General features: G+C 40.4%; 1 protein-coding gene across 10 annotated transcripts in view; it reads left to right on the top strand.

The window, feature by feature from the left end:
• The window catches only part of TBXAS1 (thromboxane A synthase 1), a 265426-nt gene that overhangs the window by 127187 nt on the left and 113670 nt on the right, over window positions 1–24569 (top strand). For all 10 annotated transcript variants that reach the window (XM_074539045.1, XM_074539043.1, XM_074539047.1 and 7 more), the window contains one exon: window positions 6958–7054. In XM_074539045.1, the coding sequence (XP_074395146.1) occupies window positions 6958–7054 (97 nt within the window). The remainder of the gene's footprint in view (window positions 1–6957; window positions 7055–24569) is intronic.

Raw genomic sequence — 24569 nt, 5'->3', positions numbered from 1 at the left:
GATGCGAGCATGCGGAGCGGCAGCGGCAATCATCTTAGCCCAGTTGGCAGGATAAAAATAACCCCTGCCAGCACTGGGAAGAGGCAGCTCCCCGGCTGTGGAGGAGCACAGCCCACAGCCCCGTGGCTCTGCACTGCCCTGGAACCCAGCTTCTGCTGCAGCCCACCTGAACAGAGAAAAGAAACAATTGCTCTCCCTCTCTGTCCCTTTTGCTGCTTCTCTCCCCAGCCCCTGAATGTGGGCTTGAGTTTTGGTATTTGTGCTTAGGTCTGAACCCAGATTTCCTCCAGAAACCAAATGGATATAGATTGCTGAATATGCTTGTATAATTCAGAGATTTTTTTCCCCCCCTCTTCATGGCACTTTGTGAGCTTATTTTAATCTCTGTCATTTCTTATATGTGGGTAAATGTCATCTACTTCATTTCATGAATGAATTAACACAGCCCTACAGAGCCTGTGTCTCCTGCACTGCTCACTTGGTCGGGGGAAGGGATTAGTAAATGTGTGTGACACCCTCAAGTTGCTAAACCCTGAGGTTAGAGATGCTCAGAAACAGATTTCATTTGCACCCTGGTATAAGTTACTTGAAAGATTCTACCAACTCTGTACATTATAATGAACTCAATCAACCCTCCTTCTCTTCGTTGTCAGCTTCAAATATACAACTTTCATACCACAAGTCTCTTATGACACCTGATGAGGGAGGAACTCCTTTAAAGACAGCTGTGCTTTTAGTGGTGGGGAGAATAATCCCAGAATCTTCTTCCTTCTTTTTGATACTTCCTTAAGCATGTCAGAAGGCAGAGGCTTCTGGCAAGGTGTGAGTTTGAGATAGCACAGAGGTTCTTGGTATGTAGAAGATAGCATTTTAAATCCCAGGTGTGTGGACAAATAGTTAGGTGCATAACTGTACAGAGTAGCACAGGAAGTATGTGTGAGCAAGCATTTTATGTTACATGATATTTTTAATGCCTCCAGGAATTAAATCAATAGTCCTGTGTGCTTCTTTTAAAGCTTTCACAACATGGAAAAAAATGTAGTTCATTAAAAAAGGAAATTAAGAACAATTTATTCTTAAATAGGAATGAGTGTGGCCGTGCCTCTTTTTTCCATTAATTTACACAATGGGTTGGATTAGTCTCTGGATGAGGTGTGTGTCTTGGTAGAGCTGTGCTTTGAAACTTTTCTCTGTGCCTGAGACTTCTCAGTGCTACTGGGGCTTCATTTTCATGAGCAGTAATTTCACCTGTTTCTAGGGTGTTGTGTTTTTGGGGTGGTTTTTTTTTTTGGTTTTCCTTCTCTTAAGTGTTAATGGGTGTTTTGTGGTTCTCTGTTCTGGAGATACTTAATTTGTGAGTGCTTTATAAAAATAGTGCAGGGAAGCACCTTGCTGACTAGAGTCACAGCCTAGGATGCAGAAAAAATGGCGCAGGAGTTAGTTCCCAAACTTCCCAAGAAAAGCTGGCATGATATTTCCAGGTGTTCATAGCAGCTGAGAAGCTCTGCTCCCACAGGGTGTCAACAGGAAAAAGGTGATTGCTGGCAATTTCCATCTCCTCCACACCTGACTGTCCCCCAGTCCCTCAGATGGAAAATGGAAGATGCTATTTGTTTTCCCCACTGTCACATTAGGTTAAGTTGTAGGCTCTACAGGCCTAGAATAAGATTTCTGTGTATGAATATCTCCTGTCAAATTAGGATATGGGGCTCTTGGACACCTTTAGCTGCTAATAATACAAATAATAAAAATAATACTCATGGTACTTGACAAATTTGTCCCGCTCCTTTCCTTTCCTCTCAGCCCAGGCTAACCCTTTCTGTGCATGTTGTGTTTGGATTTTGCAGCTGTTCATTATATATTGCTTAGTCCTACCACATCTGAATTGCCTTCGAGCACTGAAAGGGGACAGTGCTATAACAAATCAATTTGCTGGCCTCTGAAACAATTAAGTAAGGCAGGGCTTCAGGCCTATTTTAAACAAGCATTGTGCTATTTGTTTTTATGTTTCTCTGCCTGCAATGGAAAGGTCTCTCTAAACAAAAGAGGCAGAGTAATCGAGGAACTTCTTTTAAGGAAAAATTGCCCAAGGAAATCAGCCTTTTCCCACTGTATCTCTGTGTCTTTGTACACCTCTCCTTCTCCCCACACTGCCTTTTTTTTTTCTTTGTTCTTTGCTCTTCCCCCAAGAAAACAGCAATAATAAAATATTCTATTTTCATGTGGCTCTGCAGGTGATCTTTGTGTACTTAACCAGACCACAGCATAGAAAACAAAGCCTTGCTTGTTGCCTAACAGCATATATATGTTTTATGATTGGGGCTGATAATAGATAGGAAGATCAAAGTCTTCTGTGAATTGACAGCAGCACTGTAAACAAGGTGAAAGGGTTGCAGGTGTTTCCCACATGGATGTTATACAAAAACATGTGGCCCTTTGCCATGAGGTACTGGGTGTGCTCTCCACTTTTCCTGTGCAACAAGGCCACGTTGCTGTGAGCTTTGCTCAGGGGCCATGGCTGTGGCTCAGGAGCTGGGAGATGCTGGGCAGGGTGGTCTTGGGAGCATGGAAAGGCTGATGCTGAATTGGTCTTTCAAGTTAAAAGTAGCTGATTCTGATCTGAGAAACAGAAATCTGCGTTCTGGGGGGGTCTCTGACAAACATTGGGAAGGATGATCGCTGCAGTGATTCAGGAGGGACTGGGCAGTCCAGTGTGCCTCTTGTCTCATCACTCCTATTTCAGCTCAGAGCTGGGCTTGGCAGGCATCTCTTACCTCCGTGGGTTATCTTCTGTGGCCCTTGGCCATGGCAGGCACTGGGTGTAGGGTTGAGACACCTAGGTCATTCCTCTGCAGAGAGCAATGGTGGTGCATGAGCAAACCTGCAGATATCATTGCTGGATTGCTGTTTATTCTTGTGGATAAAAGAAAAGATGTGTTTAGTGAATGACTGAATCATTGTAAAGAGGACTGCAATGTCCTGGGTGAACCCTGAACACGGTAGTCATCTCTGTCTGTCTCATGAATTGCCTTAAGAGGGGTGCTTGTCTGCTCTGGGGAGTGAAACTGCTGCAGCTGGATGTGCAAGATGTTTGTAGCCTCTTCAGTTTTTGAAACGCTTCTGATGAAGTTTGGCTTATTTTGTTCAATACTCTGTGACATAACCACCTCCTTCACCTGCAAGCCCTTTGGCAATCTCTACTTTTTTTGCAGCTTCTGGGAACAGACCCATGCCCTCTGCTGAATGCTTGTGACAGCCCTTTTTTGCCAGGCCATGCTGGGGATGATGTGGCACGAGGCTGCTTGTGCACCAGCAGCCTGCTGGGATAGTAGCTCCTCATCCACATTTTCATCTGCTGGAGGAAGCTCACACTGTACTTGAGCTGTTTATGTACTGGTATCGGGTCTTTCCTGCCTCACCTTCCAATGGAGTTGAAGCTACTGGTCTAAAATGTGAATTTCTTTTGCTGTTCTGGAGGGCTGCAGTTTAAACTAAAATATAATAGAAATTGCCTCAGCAGCATAACTTAATTAACCAGTGCCTCATCTACACAGGAAAATTTGCTTCCATGTGTGGGTCGTGAATTTATTTTTGCTGGTGTGGCAGAGTTGCAATTGATTTCCATGAGGACAGAGGTGCACTGCCCCAAGGGTGTCATGCTACATGCATGAGTTCTTGCTTCTCTGCAGGAGCAGGCTAGGTATTCCCAAGTATTTGTTTTCCACCCTAAAAACCCTAGATGAAAATATTATAATGTGTTGGGTCAAGCAGTGTGGTGGTACTGTAGCTAAAGGTAGGACTTCAGTGAATGAGCCCTGTGGAAAGATTAACCTAGGAAAAGTTAATAAAAAGTGCTGTCCTAAATTATTCATGAATCCGTTTGCAGTGTACTTGGCCAGAGGCTTTTGTTTTTCTCAAACTCTTATTTATTAAAATCTGACAAGAATATCAGGTTTTGTTCAATAATAAATCTAACTCAGTGTGGGACTAGTGATATCCTCATCCAGTAATACAGAATCAAAATGAAGTTACATGGCAGGGGTGAATATGTTATTTACTTGGGAAGAATAGATTATTGTTCAGGAAGATTTTATCTTTTACTTGCTATTTTGAAACAAGTGAAAAAAATCCAAAACACCTAGTTGGGAGATAGCCTCTTGTTTTGTGATTGAGGCCTTGATCCTGCAAAGGATTTAAAATATATTAAAACTCAGTTAAGCATCTTTCTGGCAGCTTTTCAGGTTCCAAGCCTGTGTTTGCTGAATGAAATAGCTCAGGTGATTTTGTATCACAGTTAGTTCTACTTGTCCTTTTTCCTTAACTTCAGGGAAGGACCATGGAAGTAATGCCTTTGGCTTATGGATTTTGACTTCCAAAGTATGCCCATACACAGACTCATCTTTTTGTGTCCCAGAAAAGGTTAGAAAGATTGTATACAGAAAGTAGGAGAATGAAAAAAAGGCAGGAAGAGAGCTTTTGCTGTTTGAGATCCAATAATGTGTGTGCTTTATAGCAGTCATTCCTTAAAAAAAGGCAGAACTTAGTTTAAAAATCAATTTAACTAGTTTGTTGTTTGGTTTTGGTTTTTTTTTCCCTAGCATTTTCAGTTTATTAGGTGTAGGGGATATTTTTCCCCCGTTTTCCTTCTCTGCCCTAATTTATAACTGCATAAAGAAAGAAGAAGCAGGTGCCTATAGCTAGAAGGTTAGTGAAGAGTAAATAAAAAAGAAAGAGCTTAGCTGTGGAAACAGAACTGGGAGTTCGGGTGACTGGTCTGAGTTGGAGGATGATGAATAGATTTTGTTTGCATAAGCTTGGCTTGTGAGTCACTTTCTCATAAAAACAGCTTGAGTAGGAGATGCTCCTGTCCCAAATTTTTAGTCCTGAATGCTTTCAAGCACAAAGTGCGCTGTGACATAAAGACTCCTGCTGTGAGTAGCGTCCTGTTATCCCAGTGGACAGGAGCTGGAGCTTTGCAATTTCCCAGGTTTGAAATAAACTGGAATTGTGTCTCTCTTACTCACACATGCTTTGCCTGATGTATTGTGAGGTGCCCCTTGCTGGTCAGAGTTAAGCTGTCTGGGTAGACAGAACCAGCTCCTGATTCAGATTTGGGATCTCATGTCAGGAAGTTGGTCCCTGTGAAAAGCTGTTTTTTGCAGGACTATCAGTCACTAACCAATAAATGTGACAAGGAACTTGCTAAACTTGGAGGGAGAAAAAGAAAAGCCAGGTGTGAGCATGAGAGGTCAGTGTGGTCATTCTGGGGGAGGTTCAGAGCAGCACATCTTTGCCTTGAGAGCTTGTGTTGCCTCTGTGATGCCAGAAAAACTGTACAAAATACATGCAAAAGTTGCATTATCCTCTTCTGCTGAAGTCGGTGATCAAAACCCTCTTTAATCAGAGGCATCAGCTCTTTTTTATGCACCTATGAGGATTCTGAATAAAAGTTTGACCATTACAGACAGCTACTTTTGCTGTGACTGAGCAAACTGGGAGGGGTGAAAAAGGTTTACACTCACAGACCACACCACCCATATCTAATGTTCCAGCAGAACCTGTGGATTGCATTTGGGAAATAAAAGTTCCCTCTGAAAACCCATGAGAGAAGAAAATATGATCTCTTCCTTCCTTCCTGAAGGAGGGATTGTGTTCTTCTCTGTCATTTTTTTGTTACAAGTTTGAGCGGTAGGGAGGTCAAATTGGACTTTGAAACCTTGCTTTGGAATCAAGATATTTGTCTAATTTGCTTGCCCTTGAAGAAATCAGGCTGCTGCAGCTTCATTGCCATGGGAACCCCTAGTTACTATATTTAATTCAGTCCAGGGCTTGCTTGTCTATTCAGTTGTTGCCGTGTAGACAGGTGATAAACAATATATCAATACTGAGCTGTATCATACCTAAATGATTAGACATGGATATTACTGTGGTACTGCAGCATCTCTGGTATTGCTCTTGTGTTCTGCTATGAGCTGCCTGGCCCTCCTGTGCCTGCTCCAGCCTCTTCTTCCTCTCTCCAGCTGGAGAAAAGACAGTGCTGCCTGAATAGATTTTCTGGTCCAGCGATCAACAAAGGCAGGGACTGCAAGCGACCTCTGCTTGTTGGTCATGCTTTTTCTCCCCCAGCAGAGCAGCCAGCCATGCAGTGCCTGTGGGCCTTGGAAGAAATGGTGCTGGAGAAGGGAGCTCTAGAAGTTGCAGGGTTGGGACAGGTCCCAGTGACTGAAGCATCCTCAGTGGTGTGAAGACCCAGAAGGGCAGAGCCTGGCGCCACAAGGTCATATTGAAATGGGAGCAGGGAGATAATGGGTGTACAGGCACAGACACTCCTCTCACCTATTCTTCTGAAGTTTTACTAATTCCCTTAGACTTAGTAAAACTTTTTTTCCCCCTTTTTTCCCCCCCTCCCTACTAGTGTAATGTAAGATTTATGCATGGCAATGCAGAGCCTGAGATGCACTCTGTTCCAGTGCCGATAGAAGTGGTGGAAATGTGCTTTACTACAGTCACACAGGAGATCTTCTGGAAAGACTCATTAGAGGCAGGGCTTAGTCAAAAAAAAGGCATTTCATGTGGCTGATGGCAGGCAATGCAATTTTGTAGGTCTTTCATGATTATTTCAGTTGGTTTATTATGTTTTGCATCTCTGCAGTTTGGTTTAGTGATAGTACATCACTTTGCACAGAATTCAGAGTAAGCAAAGAGTGTGTAAACCTTTATGTTAAAATGTTGGCTGAGTATTGATTAATCAGTAAAAGATTTTAAGCTGTTTCCCTTAAATTCCAGGTCCATGCATCTTAATTTAACAGGCTGGAAAGATATTGCTTTACCCAAGGAAATACATTTTCTGTGATATTTGTTCGCTGCAAGTATATTGAAGCAAAAAGAGATATTTTAGAGAAGGAGAGAGCTCTCTGTGGTCACCATTTGCTAAAATGATTTTTTACTTCTTTCTAGGTATTATATTGGTCGCCAGATGTTTGTGGTGGTCTCCTCACCAGAGATGATCAAGCAAATCTTAGTGGCAGATTTTAGTAACTTCACCAACAGAACTGTAAGTACCTATAAAAGTTGGCTTTGTGGATGAAGTTGGTAGCACTGCAAATTCCAGCTCAGACCAAAAGTGGCTACAAGGAGGCTGGAAATAGAAGCAAAATTGCACATGGTTCAATGAGACCTTAAGATATATACATTCAGTCAAAGATTCTTGTTACCAGAACACTCTGAGGATGAAAGGGAATGTCCTTAGAAGAGTCACAATGTCCTTGTGACTGAAGCACCAGATGAATGTTGAAGAGAGGGTTTCAATACCCAGTTTTGCCACTGTTCCTGAGAAATCTTGGGGAAATCACTTACTTCTCTTCCCCAGTTCTCAGCCTGTAACATGGAGATGGTATTATTTGCTTTCTCCCACACATGATCTGTTTTGTGCTTTTAGACTTTAGGGCAGGAGCAGTCTGCCTGGGACCAGGACATGCCTCCCACAGCTATTGTGTATTAGTCATACCTGAAAATAATAAATAACAAAGAAGGAAGTTTGAGTTAGCCAGAATTTGTGCATATGCTCTTGGTTACACTTGGAAAGCTCATTTTCAGGAGGTGGTTAGAGCAAGTAATGAGGGTGAACGGCCAGAGTTCCAGCAGTTGCCCAGCATTTTACAAGGAAATACTGCCACTGTGTGCTGCCTCAGTCCCATCCATTCCCTGCTTCTCTCTGGGCCGTTTGTACACTCAAACCTGCTCAAACAAACTGATGTATTCAGGAGGGGTTTTTGTGCCCTTGGAGAACATTTTTTCTCTGATCAGCTGTCTGTCTCCTCTGTCCCTCTGATCCTCTCTGCAGCCAGTCAGTCTGTTTCCAAACTGCTTGTCACCTTTGCTTGCTTCTTTTGGTACATGAGTTTCATCTTGTGACTGCCTATATCTAACTGAATAACTACTCCATTCTGCCCATAGCTCACACTCTAAAGGAAGAATCTATTTTTAGACTTCTTAGATTAAAGTCCTTATATGTGACACATTTTCTCTATATTTGAAGAAATTTTCCATCCCTTCCCTTCTTCCACCCCAAGCAGGAACCCTATTTCTTCCTGTCTATAACTTTCCTGTGCTTTTCTTCTTGATATTTGGTAGTAATAGACTGTACCCACTACACCTAGCAGTAACTGGTGATCCAATAACACTTCCCTGAAATTAGAAATCTTTCCTTTGAGGGTACACAGAGATTTCTGAGTGTCTGTTGTTCTGAGTGTCTGTTGTCCTGCTCTTAACTTTAGTCAGCTTGGATATGTCGTTTGGATATGTCTTTCTCTGTATTGTCATACTTCTCAGTTAGTGAAATTTTTGTTCCTCTCCAGGCCTTTTGTGTTCAGAGGTTTCTCTCTCTTTCTTGTTGTTGTGTGTCACCTGTCATGGTCTGTCTATAACATCTGTGTTCCTCTCTAAAATTCGGGTAGGTTATGTCACTGTGAGTCCTCTTTCCCTCTCTCTCCTTTTCTTGTTCTTCATTAGATCTGTTAGCTAGAGCTGTCTCTGCAGGTTCCCATCTTGCCCTCATCACTTGACTGTCCCCTGAATCATTTGTGGCTTTTCTGTGCAATGTGCTGCTTTATTGATGAGGAGCGGAGACACAGAGTGACATCCCTGCCACTAACCAGAAACCCTATGTCAGATGAGACAATTTAACTCCTAGCTCTCCCTTTAGCAAAATTAGCAGTTTTCCCCCTGTGCAGGGTTGCTATATCTGTCTTGCTTAATGTCTATGAGTCTAAGTCAAATGATCTTCCTTCATTTTATATGCTCTCATCTGCTTGTTCTGTGGTCTTCTCACATAGCCACAATCTTTGATAGTTTCTCGCTTTCCACTTTTTCCTCCCCTCTTCCAGCCATTGCTTTCACTTATTGAAAATAAGCAGCGTTCTGTTTCTGGGTCTTTCCATATCTAACCTGGGGATCTTTCCTCCTCTGGAGTTTTCACACAGGAAGCTGTTTCCTCTTTAATTTGCAGTCAGGTCTCCTGGGGAAGTATTTGGTTATCCTGTACACTAGTAATCCTACACAAATATAAATAATGCTGGGTGGTAGGTAAGGAAGGCCAGTGGAATTTATTCAGATGTGATTTGGGTTGTATGCAAATAATGATTGAAAGGTGAGAGTTAGAAAAGCACTTTCCAAGTAATAGAATTCTTTCTTATCACATTGACTGAATAAATGTCATTTTAAGACTTTTAATGGGGTTGCTTCTGTTTGTATATTTTAAAATTATTCAAAGCAAGCTCATCTACTTTGAGTGAAGGTTTCTATTTGCTAGTGGAGAATTCAAAATGCTAAAAATATCCCTCTGCTTTATTTTATGAACTCTTTCCCCAGTGAAGAGTGGTTATAGAACTGACTTTGGAGTCAGTGCTATTCACAAAGCTAGGCCAATATATTCCATTCCAGACGTAGCACTTGCTTATTATTTCAACCCAAAGCCTTTTCTGTAGTTTGAAAGTATCAGCCTTTTAGTTTGAGAATATGGGAAAGCAAGTGAGACCACTGGGTTTGAACAGGTCTTCAGAAAACACTCTTGTGCTTTTATTTTCCCACCTCCCCATGTGCATTTCCAAAATCAAGCCTTGTACTTCATCCACCAGAGTGATATGTGAGTTATCTAACCTAGAATGCCTCAAAGAGATATTTTTCTGTCTGTAGCAGTTGTAGCAACTGTATGTTAACAAATTATCACTGAGTTTCAGGATGCTCAGGACTAATTCTAAGAGCTAAGTGTAGAAAAACTTCTTTTTCCTGTTTATTTTGTCACTTTTAAAATTAATTGTAAATACATACATATTTGATTAAGAAACAATGAGAAACTTGTGAAGGGCTGAAAATAGTGGATTTATTGGTAGAAGCCAGTAGGATGATGATGATTCAGTGCATTCTGACAGCATTTATTAAAGCTCTCTGTAACATGTCATGCCTTTGAGTGCTCGTCAGCAGCATGACCTTCATCTGGGATTGTGCACTTGTGGACTCCCTTCTGGGAAGCCATCAGAAGGCCTTTATGGAATGAGAGTGGTTTTAATCTGCTGAGAAGATTCTTTTGGAAGCATCTTGTGTCCTGTCTCTGCATCCTGAGAGACCTAGGCCATTTGTGTACTCCTCACACATTGAGCCTGTCTGCTCACTCAGATAGACAAAGTAGATCTTGCATTGAACACAAGCTAAACTACTCTTCATTTTATGTTTCCCTCTGATAGTATATATTTCACATCTTTCCTATGGCTACCTTTTGAAAATTACTATAAAAGTCTTTTATATTCCCCCACCATCTTCTCTTGTTTCTGAATTACTGGTTGATAATTCTTGCAGAAGAAGTGTTAGGTGACTGCAGATCAAATCTGCATTAAGGTTCTCTTCCTTTTAGAGCAAGCAACCAAGTCTAGCACACAGGCTGTTACTGCCTTGTAGGCACAGGGTATGTGTATTGTGAACTGTATAATCACAGGAAGGCAATAATGACACTCTGCTTTCCCATTTAATTTAGTCTCAATTAACATAAGCGTTAGAGCCATTCAAAACCAAAAACGTCTGCTGTAATATACCTTCATACTTGAGGCATATGAAGCCTTTTTCCCATGTTTTTAATTATAGTTGAAGAAGAAAATATGAAAATTACTTTATATACCTTCTGTCAAAAAATATGGAATTAATTTTAATTTAGGTTAACCATGGAAACCTCAGCCAGCATTTAGGCAAGACTGTGCTGGAGTAAATGATACCTTTTTCTCACAACTGTGTTTTCTCTTGAATAGAAGCCTCCTTTTAAGAGCACTAAGAACATTTTTAACTTCATTACTGTGTTGCAAGTGAGATAGGATTATGATGTTTGTTGCATTCTTCCAGGTGGGATAATGATACATAATCTGTTTTCAGATTGTTTTTAATTCTGCATTGAAAATTTGTTTTTCAATTAGTACTTGAGAATCATTAAAATGCACTTTTAAAAATGTAGGAACAGAATGTTAAGATGGAACAATGTGAAGAGTAACATTACCTGGTCCATAATTGAAATAATTCAGATGGCTGTAAAAAATATTTCCTAGAAATGTGGATTCAGTGAGCCCTGAGGCAAAGGTTAGCCAAGGCTAGCCAAGGTTTGCCAGGATTCATGTGTCTGTCACAAGTGGAAACTAGTGGTTGATTCAGACCAAATCCTTAAATCTACCTGCCAACCAGCTGGGGAGAATGACATTTTTAAATTCAAAAATCTACACCAATTCCAGTCGCTCTAAGAAAACATCTCTGTCTTCTCATAGGAAGCTTTGCTGCTACACTGGTAAAAATAATAATGGATTAACAGCAAACAACAATGAAGTGGTAAAAATAAGAATAAAAAAGTACCAGGAGAATATGATACAAAATCCTTGCATCCCCTTGGAAGGAAAGTAGAGTTGTTTGAGCTTCTTTTCTTTTTGCTTATCTACTCTTTCTCTTCATCTTTGAGTTGATCCACAAAAGATCTGATTATTCTTTTCACATATATAATTTGTCTTTTACACTAAGCTGTTTCATCATCATCTATATTTTGGTAAACCTATAAAGCTTCAGGCTTACCTAGAGCATTAAACAAATAAAATGCAACCACCAAGTAGGAAGGAACCTATTTTCTGCATTTTGTTCAGTTGTGGTCCAGGATGCCTGACATATTCGTGAACTGGCTTTCTGGTCTCTTGCTAGAGGAAAGAAAACTGTATATTACTGTATCCAAAGATCTATCTAAATTTGATACAAGATGCCCTCCAGAGGTCCCTTCTAAACTCAGCCATCCTGTAATTCTGTGAATTTTGGGTCAGGACCTCAGCCAGCAGAAATCAACATATTAACTTTAGATGACTCTGCACTGACTGATGATGATGAAGTGTCTCCAGAGCAGGACTGGGATGTTAGAACTGGCTTCAAACAGCTCAGCTCAGGAGCTGGCTGGTGTGCATCTGTGTTCTTCACCGTTTGCAAGTAAAGCATCACATGCATGTCCTGTGCAAGATCTTTCTTGCTGCCTTCTGCCTTGACTTTCAGAGAACAGGCATCAACCCCACTGATGTGCTGACTTGCAGTAAAAAGTGGTAATTCAGTTGCCTATCCAAACCTGGTGTCTTACTCAGCTTATGGGCTGCGCTGTTTGTCTCTCTCAAAAATACAGTTTTACAGTTTTATTTTAAAAAACGAATCCACCAACATACTCATATGTTGTCTCATAAGGGATGAAAAGTTCTGCAGTGTTGCCAAAAGAAACATATGCATGCTGCCTTGACCCTGTACCCTTTGGTTGTTTGGTTTAGAAATGTTTCTTTTCTTCAAGTTAAACTTCCTAAGATTATTTCTGGTTGTGTCAATGTCATCTTCATCCTTTCATGTGAATTTCTTTGTTTACTTAGAAATTATTGTTGTAAAGTTCAATGAACTCAGTTTGTAAACAGGGGATGAATGAACCTCACTGGAAGCTTACCTTTGCATGGGCACATGCTTTGGAGCTCCAGTGACAGTGTGACAGCAGGCAAGTCAGTGCTTGGAAAATGAGTCAAACAAGTGAGAAAACATCACACACACACACACACACACACATATATATATATATGTATATATATATATATATATATATATATATATATATGTATGTATATGAGGTCTTAATTTTTCCCTGCTTTAAAATGACCATTCAGTGGGATGGCTTCGTACACAAGTGACGATCTGGTGTGTGTGAATAGTTTGATTGTGATATTTAGTTTTGAATACATGGTGGCTGCAGAGAGAAGGAATGTGCTTTAAATTTTTTCACTGCTTCATTCTGTTTAGATTTTTTTATTTTCATTTTTCCACTCCTTCATTCCATTTAATTTTGTTTTTTGTTTGGTTAATAAAGGACATGGAAGGTGACTGGCATAACCTCTGGAGCCAACATGTCCCATGATGAGTTGCTCTGTCTGCATGTGAGCTTGAATACATATCTGTGTGTATTTGTGGATGCATACAAATACACATATATTGATTTGGGATCTCCTTGTGATTTGAGGTGAACCTGAGTCTCAATTCCATTCCCTAGAGCACTGTAGACCTCAATTGTGCTATATCTTACTATGGAAATGTCACAAAATCTGCCTCTTTGTGCATGGCACGGTGGCATTTCAGTTGCTGATGCAGTGAAGCCATCATGCCTGGTGGCATGCTGTGCCTTGAGCATCCAGTTGTTTGTGATGCAGAGCTGAGATGCTCTTCCCTCCCTCCCTGGCTTTGTAGGACAAATCCAAGCATCAATCCTGCCACATGTACAATAAGCCTTCGTCTCACTGAGCTGAGAATATTCTGTGCTTCCAAGAATCATTCTGTGCCTTGGGAGGATAAGTGAAAAGGTGTCCAAGCAGTGAATTTATTAAGATTTACTTTTTTGCCTACCAGTTTTATACAGCTTCTAGATCATAGCTGGTTTGAAAGCTTGTCTGGTACAGCACTGGTAGAGAAAGGTAATCATGTTAGCAGAAATGAATTTGGCTGTATGGCACTTTTCTGTTTAATATTAATTTGTTTGACTGCATATTTGTGGGTGCTGTTGTACAGGCACATGAGCCCAGAGGCCTGAATGATTTTCCAGTGCCAGGAAACTGAGCAAGGGCTCTTATCCTTGTTTGGACCTGATGGTTCAGGAGCACTGAGGGTAAACAACCCTAACATGTGCTTTCTTTCCCAAGTGTGTCTCCATGGCTGTCTTCTAGACATAGTAGAATACCTTTCTAGCTTGGTCAATATATGTGTAACTATTTTGCAGCCTTCTATACCTCATAAAATCACTTTTAATTCAGGATTTCCTTTTTTTCTTTCCCCTTTTTGCTTTGAGAGCTTGCAGGTTAATTTTTCTGAGCAGTTAAGTTCAGTTTTGTTTAAATGTTTTAAAGTAGCAGTGCATATGCTTGCAGTAGGCATTTGAAAATTAAAATAATAAATATTGAGAGGGTCATTTCTTTCACACTGTGCAAGTCTTTTTATGCATGCACAACAAATTGTCCCTTATTCCCCATATGCTGAAGCTAATAGCACAAAACTAATGTTGTCAAATGATCACTGCTCTTGGCTGTAAAATTAATCAGACTTTGGCTTCAGTTACCCTTAAAAAAAGGGCTGATGTATTAGCAGACTGTGTTCTGTGAGCCACCTGATCCTCTGAAATCCCAGTGAGAAGAAGTCTGGTTTTGTGATTTGGGCTCTAGGTCAGGATTTTGGAGCTCTAACCTCAGTTTTTGGCCTTCCTACAGAATTCCTGTGTTCACAAGGACAAAGCATTTAGGAAGTGCTTTGTCACCTTAATAAATGTAGAAGAATATGTTGGGAATTTCCAGCTGAAGAGTATCACTAGTGAATGTGAGTGCTTCAGGACTGATGGCAATGGGTTGGGATTTGGTTTATCTACTAATTCAAATGGCTGTGGAGGGAGGGTTTTTGTTTGTTCTTAAAAGAAGCTTCAGAAATGCAGATTAAAAAGTTATAATGAAAAGCTCTTTTTTATCCCCTTTTAAGTAAGTGTCTTCTTTGAAGTATTAAAAAAAGCTAAAGTAGAAAAGTTAGCATTATCAGATTTAATTGAGTGTATTTGAGGATCATCATCCCGAGTTTGTAAGTTTTATTTGTGATTCTAATTCAGAAGAGGAAACCAAGTGAAACCTGTGTCCTGTGAAGTGGGAGAGCTCATTTGTCTTTACCTTTGGAACACCTGGCACCTGCTTCTGCTTACCTGTTGTCCTGGTTCTGGCCAGGACAGGGTTAAGTTTTTTGGGTAGCTGGGAGGGGGCATGGCCAGGACCATGGGGTTATTCCATGCCACATCATTGCCAGGGGTGGGGGAACGGGATTCTCTTCTGGGGAGAGGGGGTTCCTTCTGGTCAAGTAAATGTGGTGCAAGGAGCCATCCAGTTTATTTTCAGGATGTTTCCATGTGAATCCTTTCTTTTCCTGTACCCTCTCACTGGTATTTTTGCTGTTACTGTTAATTTTCTTATCTCACTGCTGGTTCCAGTAAATTACTTTCTCTCAACCTGATCTTTACTTTTCCAGTTCCCCTCTCCATCCTGCTGCGGGGAGAGGGGAAAGCAGGAGGGTGGCAGCATGGTTTGGGGAATCTCAGTGGGAGCACAGAATTGGGGAGTACCACTCCTAAACCACAGCTCCCCAATTCATAAAAGGATGTCAGCATTTGCTCACATCTGTGCACCTTCTTACTTCTCATTTAATTTAGGGGGCCGTGACTGCGTATTTACACAAGTATGTTTATTCTGTCCAGAATTGGGATTTTTCATTAAATGGGAGACTTTGTTTTCTCTTTGCCTGTCATAGAAAAGAGGGTGAACACAGCCTCTTCTCAAACATTTGAGTATTCAATAAAGACTTGTGAAAGTTTAGGAAGATACAAATAACAGTAGGCTGCATTGCCATAGAGCAGCTTACAAGCAATCAATCTTTAAACACTGACTCTACTTAAGTCAATTTATTTGAGGATGGTCCTGTTGACTGACTTGAAGATACCCTCTAATTGACAATGTAATTTCCTTTGAGTGGTGGCTTAGGCAGTTTGAGGAGGGTTTCCTGTGTTGTTGTGCCTGGAGGAAGCTCTCAGCACATTCCCCAGCAGTGGGGGCCAGACTGTGGCTGGGTTTGGAGAAAGCCACACTTCCAGTGAGGCTGCTATTTTAACTGGCTAACCTATTGTTGTGTAGGTAGGTCATATGAATTTGTTTTCTTGAGAGTTATGAATCTCTAACTGAGTAAATGAGCACTAATATTTTTCACATTTCCAAGTAAGATTGCAAATAAAACTGGCTGATTCCCTGTGTGAAGGGCTGGAAATGGATTGGTTGCACACAGATGAAATACAAAATAAAAACTTTCCACTTTTTCTCTTTTCCAGGCATGGGCTGTCTGTTTTCAAATGCTATGGGCCATAAACCTAGGCAATATAAAAGCAATGCAGTTGACTGTAAGGAGGCTAGAAGACTTAAAAACAGGTTTCCTTTTTCCTTGCCCCCCCCCATGGAGAAATGATGAGTCAGCATGTTGAGACCACAGCTGATGCTGAGATGCACAGTCCTCTTATTTTTCACAGGAGTTATTATGAAATGAGTTATTTTTCAGCATGGGTCTAAGTATTTGAATCTATCCCTGAGTCTTTCTCTGGTTTATTAATGGGCTGCAGTGCTGCCATCACCATGGTATCCTGCTACCTCTTCCCCTGTGAAGACTGCAAAACCACATGATGAAATTTACATTTTTAATTCTCCACTCTCCATGCCTGTACACATAAAAATGCTTTGCAAAACCGTGGGAGAGCACAAACCCAAGGACAATTCACCATCAAGAAACAACTTGGGTAGCTGTGTTGTTTTGTTAATTTTGAGCACTCTCCCTTTCTGCTGTTATACTGCAGCCATCAGTGGTTCAATACCTGCTCCTAGGTAGACACCACAACACCAGATGGATTAGGTACTTTACAGCACTAATGATAGTGGCTGATAATGTGTGCAAATCTCCCTTTCACTGCTTGTTCAAGGCAGTCAAGAAATACTGAATACAGCTGTACATAATTACGCTTCTTTTGAAGCTAAATCAGCCTGTGAAATTTCTCTTCCTGGAAAATGGTCAAAATTAGTCAATAAAAAACCTAACAAAACAAACAAACAACAAAACCCCAAACCCTTTGCATGTGCTTTGTTAGTGGTATACTGTGACATTCTGTTTCCTAAATGCAAGGCTTCCCTGCCAAACTATTGAGATTTGAAGGGAGGGTGGGAAATACTGCATAATGAAACTATGAAAAGGTGATTTTGCTGCAGGTGCAGGAAGATGCTGATTTGACAATATGCAGTGCATATGCACTTGTTTGTGCCATCAGGAGTTTGTGTAGGACTAAGTATGTATTTGTGTGTTGCAGGTATGTGAAGGGTCACTCCCCCTTTTTACCCACTCCCAGTTCCTTCCACATGTTTGAATCACTGTGAGGTCAGCTTTTGAAATTATCTGTTTTGGCTTGTTTATCCTCACCTCTGTTTTCTTCTTTATTCAATTATTCTGCAAGATTTCCTTTTCTAAACAACTGAAGAGGACAAGATCAGAGTACTATTACGTTTTGCCTTCCCTTCCCCCAGTTTTTTTTCTCCTGTTGAAACTTGCCAATCACTTTTGAAGCCTGCATTGGGCTTTTCTGCAGCACAGGAGATATCATTAAGGCTTTAAACCCACTAATGAGGGAAATGTGCGCTGCTTGAAGGCTCCTGCAATATTAACTACATCCAATTATGTTAGGTAAATGTATGAGTATAGTCAAAACAGGATGAAAGCATATCTTTCTATTCAAGCCAAAAGCAGTCTTCTGAGCCAATCTTTCATCAAACCTGCATTGGCTATTTATTTACTGGGTTTGCAGCACTTTTTTTTTTTTAATACTGAATAATAACATTGAAGGGAAACAACACTTACAGGCAGGAAAGGACAGTCTATTCTTAGGGCTGTGTTCCTTGTTTAAAGAACATGTTTTACTGTTGGATAAAATATGTGAAATCGTAAGTCTGATTAATGTTTTTGCTTGTTTAAATACATTATTGCTTCCTTATCTAATCCTTCCCTTAGCTGACTGTGTTATGAGTAGGTGGAGTGCAAATGCAGTTTTTGCTGATCTTTGCTGGTCCTGACCTTTGATTTCTGTCGATTTGTTGTTTCTTTTTAAAGGGAAATTCAATTTATCCTACTTCTTTGGACATTCCCTGTGAGAATATTTTTTGGGAAACTTATTCAGTCTAATATCACAGATTTTTACCAGTCCTTCATTTCTGACTTCTGAAAATGTTACTTGACAGTAGTAGACGGGTTGTTTGGTTTACATTTTTCTTCATTTTTCCTATATTTGACATATAGTAGAGTGTCATGTCCTTTGATTCTTGCCTTTCCCAGTCTGCTTTTGTTTAGAGGAGTAATTAGTCTGTCGCTTGTTACAGAATTGACATAGGCTCAGATCACAGCACCCGAGTTTGCCTTTTCACACTCTTGAGCAGTCAGAGTTCAGACCCAGTACTTTGCTTTGTTTTCATGTCTTTAACCACATTTGGAGGTAACTCAGCTGCTCATGTACAAAAAGTCCTTTTGAAGCATCTGATGGTACAGGAACGCTCTTAAGTCTACAGAAGTGATGTTTCACAGCACAGAGAGGTGATTTACATGAACATACCTGGAGTTTGGTAGTTCAGCACTGGAGTAGATATGATATGGCAGTATGTAATATTTGAATGGTTGTTGTGTATCGTGCCTAAGATCTGCTTAGCCTGGTTGAGTGCCCTCTTTCAAAGGTGGCCAGCAGCAGAATTCAAAACAGAGCAGCAGGACAGGCAGTGACAGTAATCTTCCTTCTGGCTTATCTGCCAGGCCTCCAGCACCCAGTGCTGTGGTGACTTCCAGTGCCAGAGATTGCATCTGAGCATCATTTCTCCCATTCACTCCATTGACCACAAATCTGTTCCCACCCCATTCCATTTTGAATCCTTTCTATTAAAGCTTATGCCAGAAGATGGGCGTTTTTGATTTGGGTTATTTTTATGCATAAACTTTTTGTTTTGACTGTGATAGTTCTGTCTGGGGACTCTTGTGTGTGCACAAGTCCATTCCTCTTCAGTGAGAGTTAATGTGATACATGTGGGTAATTATTATGCTAATCCTTGCAAGATTTTGCTCTTCATTTAAAGTATTTTAAAGGTAGCATTATATCTTCAAACTAGTGGGAATAGTTCTCTCTTTAGACAGATATCTTAATCCATTTGCCTGCCTTTATGTTTATATTTGAACTTAAAAGTATGAAAGGTCCTTTTATAGTTTTTAGTTTTTGATATAATGATAATGTCCTTTCCTAGCACAGTGCTAACAACCTTTTATTGAGATGTCTTAACTGGACTTATTGTTTCCACAGCAAGATCTGCAGCATGAATCACATGAGCATTCCTTCCCTGGTCCAGCTCAGAAGATAACTTATCTTTGTGTCAGTGTGAACTTTTTCAAAGCCATGCAGGCTGACTTAGCCCTGAAGCAGAGGAGTGCTCCCAAGGGCTCTCCACCAGCTCCATTTCACTGGTGGTTATCTCCAATAGAGGGGGAGCGATGAACAGCTGATGGGGTTGTAGCATCTTATATTGGTGCAGCTGGTTTGCAGTTGTCCTCTGACCACAGCCTGGAAAGTTCTCTTCCACCTAGCAATTAACTCTGTGCTAAGTGAAAATTTCTGCAACTCTGGTTTTTTTTTGCTTGTGACCCACACTATGTAAGTTTCATTCTGCAAGAATGAAACCTCCATGAGAGAGGATGTTCAGAGACTGTGAGCTCCTCAGAGCTGACTGTGTGCTACAGCTACAAGTGTGGAGGGTCACAAGTGAGGAATGAGTCGGCAGGTATTGTTTCACTCTCTAGCCCGGATTCTCCTTTATATAGCAACCACGTGTCTTGGCACCATTTGTTGTGAATAATTGATGCAAATACTGGCTGATCTGAGCCTTGGGACGGGAAGGTGGTGCTGCTGTGGGTTGTGGGGGTGCCGTGGAAGCACTGTGCTGTGAACGCACAGCTCCTGACCATGAGCAAGGGAAGTCACAGGACACTGGCCACTGCTGCTGATGTATTGTCAGCATTTGATTCACCACTATTAGAAGGGAAAAGGAGGAGGATGAGGGGTGTAAAACTCCAGTTTTTACACTGCATGTCTCACAGCTCTCCAGCATAATGAGTGCTCCTTACTGCGAGCACACTAGGCTGTCGGAGCTCAGTACATCCCTCTGGGTGTCCAGAGTTGCCAAGGTCCCTGCCAGGGGGCTCGGAGACCTTGGCATGCTGCTCAGAACACCTGGAGATTTGTTTTTGACCCTTAGAGCAAGTTGTCAGCTTTGTATGAGGACGTGAAAGTCACACAGGTTTGAATGGTATAATAACAAAATGATCACAGGGTGAAAATGTAGATTTTAAGATTTTTGGTATGAGAGTTATGGGGACAAGATGGAAGAATCTGGATGTGTCTAGCCTTTCTCCTTCTTCTTGTCCTCCATTTTCTGCAGCGATGTTAGCACTTTAAGATTGGTCTAGAGTAGAAGTGCACTGTCTAACATAGGTGATAAGTATTGGGAATTAAGTGTAAATATGATATATGTAGTTTGTAGTATAAAAGGACAACACCGCCTAGGGGGCAGTCAGAGTGCTCAGAGCTGCCTTGCTGAACAGATCTCGGCTGGGCAGAAAGAAAATTTTATAGATAAGAATTAATTAACAACCTCAAGACCGAAAAGTGGAGTCCAGACTCGCTCTTCAGTTGCGCGGGCCGAAACAGAGACATCCTACACATCTCGGGGCAGCAATTATCATCAGCAACCCGAGACTTGGCCACTGTGCGTTTTCATGTTCCTTCATCTGTTTCTGAAGTCTTGGTGGTGGCTCCAAGAGACTCCATTTAGCCTCACAGACACATTCAGCAACATATGTAGTGAGATCAGGAAACAGCTGTCCTGCAGCAAAAGTAAGGCCTTGTCTATTATTGTTAATTATTTACTCCTGCCAACCTCTTCTCACTGGTGTTAGGCAACAGTAACAAAAATAATTATGTTCTTTACTGAACTAATGTTCCGTTCCTCTTCTTTCCCTTTCATGCTTGCTCCTGGAGTAAAAGGTTTGGGGAAATAATATTAAAAACAAGAACTATCTTGCAGTCTTCTCTTCTGCTAGATTAATTCTAAGTTGAAGGTACACAAGATATTATTTTTTCCCTTTTCAAGGCAATTGCAACTGACAGTTTCCCCATTTCCTTTTCCATTCTCAGTGTGTGCATTTAGATGAAGCTAAAACTGCACTCTTGCACTTTTTATGCAGCTTTCCTAAAATAATTCTGAATAATTTAACAGTGGCTCAGAAACATTCCAGTTTAACCAGTCATTGACCTTCAGTCAAGTTGAAATGTCATCAGGCCTATATTGGTATTTCATCAGTTCCAAAGAAGCTGCAGAGGCAATGGTGAGATCTATAATTAAAGTTGCCCAATGTCTCCCATTACAATGTTTTCCTTTCTGTAGATTATCGTAGTTTGACTGCTTCAATTAGTATTTTCCATTTAGAATTTTTCAGTCAAAATGGTCTTGCTATTTTGGAGACCATGCCTAGGGAAAAGTTAAGGTTATTTATCGATTGTGAGGAAAATAAACCCAGAGTCTATTGCTTTGGCTTTGGCTTTGTTCCCTCTAGTGTTAAGGGCTGGATATAAAAACCACTTTGAAAATCTGACCAAACTGCCTAAGTTTATAAGCCCCTGAAGAATCTGAGTAAACACAGACTCAACAAAAAAATATTAGAGGAGACTGACTTACTGCTATCGCTCTCTGCTGACAGAACTCTACAAATGACAAAGAATTTCTACAAGTCATCGTGTGAGCTTTATGTCTGAAGGGGGAGAACCTTCAGTTTGTGACTGAATAATTTCACATGAAAGGTTTTGGGGTTTTTATGTGCGATGTTAAAAACTTTCTGGATATTTCCTCTAGAAATCTTAAATGTGAGAAATCAAACAGAGATCCTGTGGGGGAAAAAATTGAATATGATAACATAACTAAAGAACTGGATCAACTTGGACCCATTTCTGCATCTCCTTTAGGATACAAAGACTACACTAATATTAAGATTTTCAAACCTCTTAATGCTTTATTTTGCTCTCTAGTATCCTCCAAATAAAATTGTAATTGACTGCAGTCGGTGTTGATGGCATACCATATTGTCAGCGGTAAGAATTTAAAAAACAAAACCTTTGCTCTAGTGATTTCTGAGATTTGATTAGGAAATGTGTGGAAGACAGAATTTTCATGTCATATCTGATTTTGAAGAATTTAAAGCCAAAATAAAAATAAAGAGTTGATTGAAATAATTTGTTTCAGTTACAGCTTTTAATATAAAAAAATAGTTTCAATTTGAGAGGTAAATTTTTTTTGTTCCAACATCTATTAAAAAAAATCTATAAAAAGGTAGTTTCTAGAACTTTTTTCCTTCTTTTGTTCCAGAAAGCCTAGAGAAAGAAATTGATTTTGCAATATTGACAGTTTCTTGCAAGCCTCATGACTTTATTTAAGTTTCTCTCACCAGCTCTGGTTTTATTTTTGTTTAATGTTTGATTTGAATTTTTAAAAGGAATGTACCCTCCCTAGCTGGTGTTTCACTGTGTCACATTACATGTTCTGTTAAATGCCCTGGCTACTGGATGGCACTCATTTTCATTTTTTCATTTTCTCATTTTTTTCACTTTTTTCAGCTCTTCCCTTTATGCTTGTGGTAACATTTATCTTATATTGGCAGTGACAGTCACTTGTGGTTATGAAAACTTCGGTTTGTCCTTGAGTTAAGATTTATTCTAAGTAAAAAAATCAGCAGGGTTTTAGACATGTCTCAGAGGGGTTTTTTTTCCAGTTTCAACATCCTTTTATTTTTCAGGCTGCTTGATGCTGGGGGTGTTCAGCATAAGCCTCAAGTGTGAGAGAAGCAGCTGTACAGATGCAAAATGAGTTCTTGTGATGTGGGAGTGTATGCTGTGCTGGCCAACACTGATGGTTGGGAGCTGCAACTCCCACCCACCAATAAAGCTGCCCTTGGAAGTGCAGATTCTAATAACTTGCAAGTAAAAATAACAGTCTGGGTGCATGCAGTCAAGTGTGATGTGTGTGCTGAACATGGGTGCAGCCTGGCAATTTCACTGATGCCTGCTCCTTCCAGAGAGTGAAGCCTCTTTCCTTTCTCACTCGGGAGTCCAGGAGGCAGAACCTGCAGCCAGGCTGTTCATTGCTGTTCTGTGTGTGCCTGGCTCTTGGAGGTTGGTCCTCAGGGCAAGGTTGCAGGTGTCTCATTCTCATGGCTGGCACACATTCCTTCCCCAGGCACTTGATAAAAAGGAATCTAAATCCCAAATCTTGCTCTGCCCTCATGTGTGTTTCCAGCTTGTCTGTTCCCAAAATGCTGCTGCTGGCTTTTGGGGCACTGTGAGTGGGGAGAATTCAGGTTCTGATGCACCCCTCTGGTTTCATGTCATAGCACTAAAACTGAAGCTAGAGTAGTGGAACAGGGCCCCTAAATGCTGCATCACCTGAAGGAGGCCTGCTTGGCCAGAAAGGGATCTGTGAGCTCTGTGGTGTGGACTCCAGTTTGTGGAGTTTTTGTTGTTTTTAACCTTTTATCTTATCCTAGAACTCTTAAGATAACAAGATACGGTGACATGCTTTGTGTTTCATAATCCACACTGCTTCATATTACAAGTCTAAATGTTTAAGAATACAAAAGTAGCTGATACTGTTAAATTATTTTGATGAGTTACTTGCTGATACTCACAGGAGTGTTTCAACTTCTCTCCTTGAAGAAATTGGTAAGAGTGATGTGAGAACAGTCTGCTTACAGGTAGCTTGTGAATTAAAGCTGTTTTACAGAAATTGTGAGCTCTAGGGAACTCATGATAAGTCCTGTAATGCTATCTGTGCACAATAGGACTTTATTATTGTTGAAATTATCTTATGACAAGCATTTAATTCTGGATATGCTCAAATTAATTTGTAAGAGGCAAATGCACAAACATTATTTCATATAAACATGTCAAAACATGTTTTCATAAATTAGGATTTTTTAAAAATTTGATTGAAACTAGGCAATAACCACAAATATGAAATCTTGGAAAGTAAAATGCTGAAAGTGTGCTGTGCAACTCCTGAGGAAGTTTTATAGCCTAGCTCTTCTTGAGGGACAAATAAATGAGGAATGAAAGCAGCTACTGCTATCAGGAAAATACATTAATGTTTTGACAGATAGATGTGGGAATCTTAGTATATGAAATTTGGATTTTTTTTCCCTGATGTGTAAATATCCACTTAATGTAATTAGAAAGAATTGTGAAGGCAAGGAATTCAAATTCTTCAGCTGAGCAGGTATTGCAAATGTGAGTTGTTGACAGCTTGTCATTCTGCTGTTACAGCTGACCTGGAATTTTCTTTCTGAATGACTTTTCAAAGGAAAAGTAACATAAAAATTAAAGTATTTAGCCAGGGAATGTTCTGACTTGGACTAGCAGCGTATGCTTAGAGAAGGAGCAGAAGAGCAGAGCAAGTGCTTTCCTGTAAATTGTCCCCCTAACATCTGACTGCCCATGGTTGACTTCCTAAGCTGAAAGCTGTATTCATGTTTTTAGTTTTTAATAGCCCTTTTCTTCCAGTAGTTTGATTTAAATATCATCTTGAACCCATTTTTTGTTTTTAAACCATTAGAAGGCCTCACAAGAAAACTTTTATTGGCTTTGTTTGACATTGTTTTGAAATTTTCTTCTTGGCATTGGAGGGAGAAGGTGAAATAATTTTTCCTTGGGTTATTTTGCACATATTGGAGATCATCAGTTTGCCATATTAATCCCAAATTTTCTGTTTCAAAGTAGATAATTGACAGTTTGAAGTATGTTTTGTGTATCAGGATATTGTCACATGGGAAATGAGGTATTGGGCAACATGTTTTAG

The sequence above is a fragment of the Zonotrichia albicollis genome, chromosome 4, assembly GCF_047830755.1.
Source record: "Zonotrichia albicollis isolate bZonAlb1 chromosome 4, bZonAlb1.hap1, whole genome shotgun sequence".
In the NCBI taxonomy this organism is placed as follows: Eukaryota; Metazoa; Chordata; class Aves; order Passeriformes; family Passerellidae; genus Zonotrichia; species Zonotrichia albicollis.
This window is presented reverse-complemented; position numbering and strand designations above follow the sequence as displayed.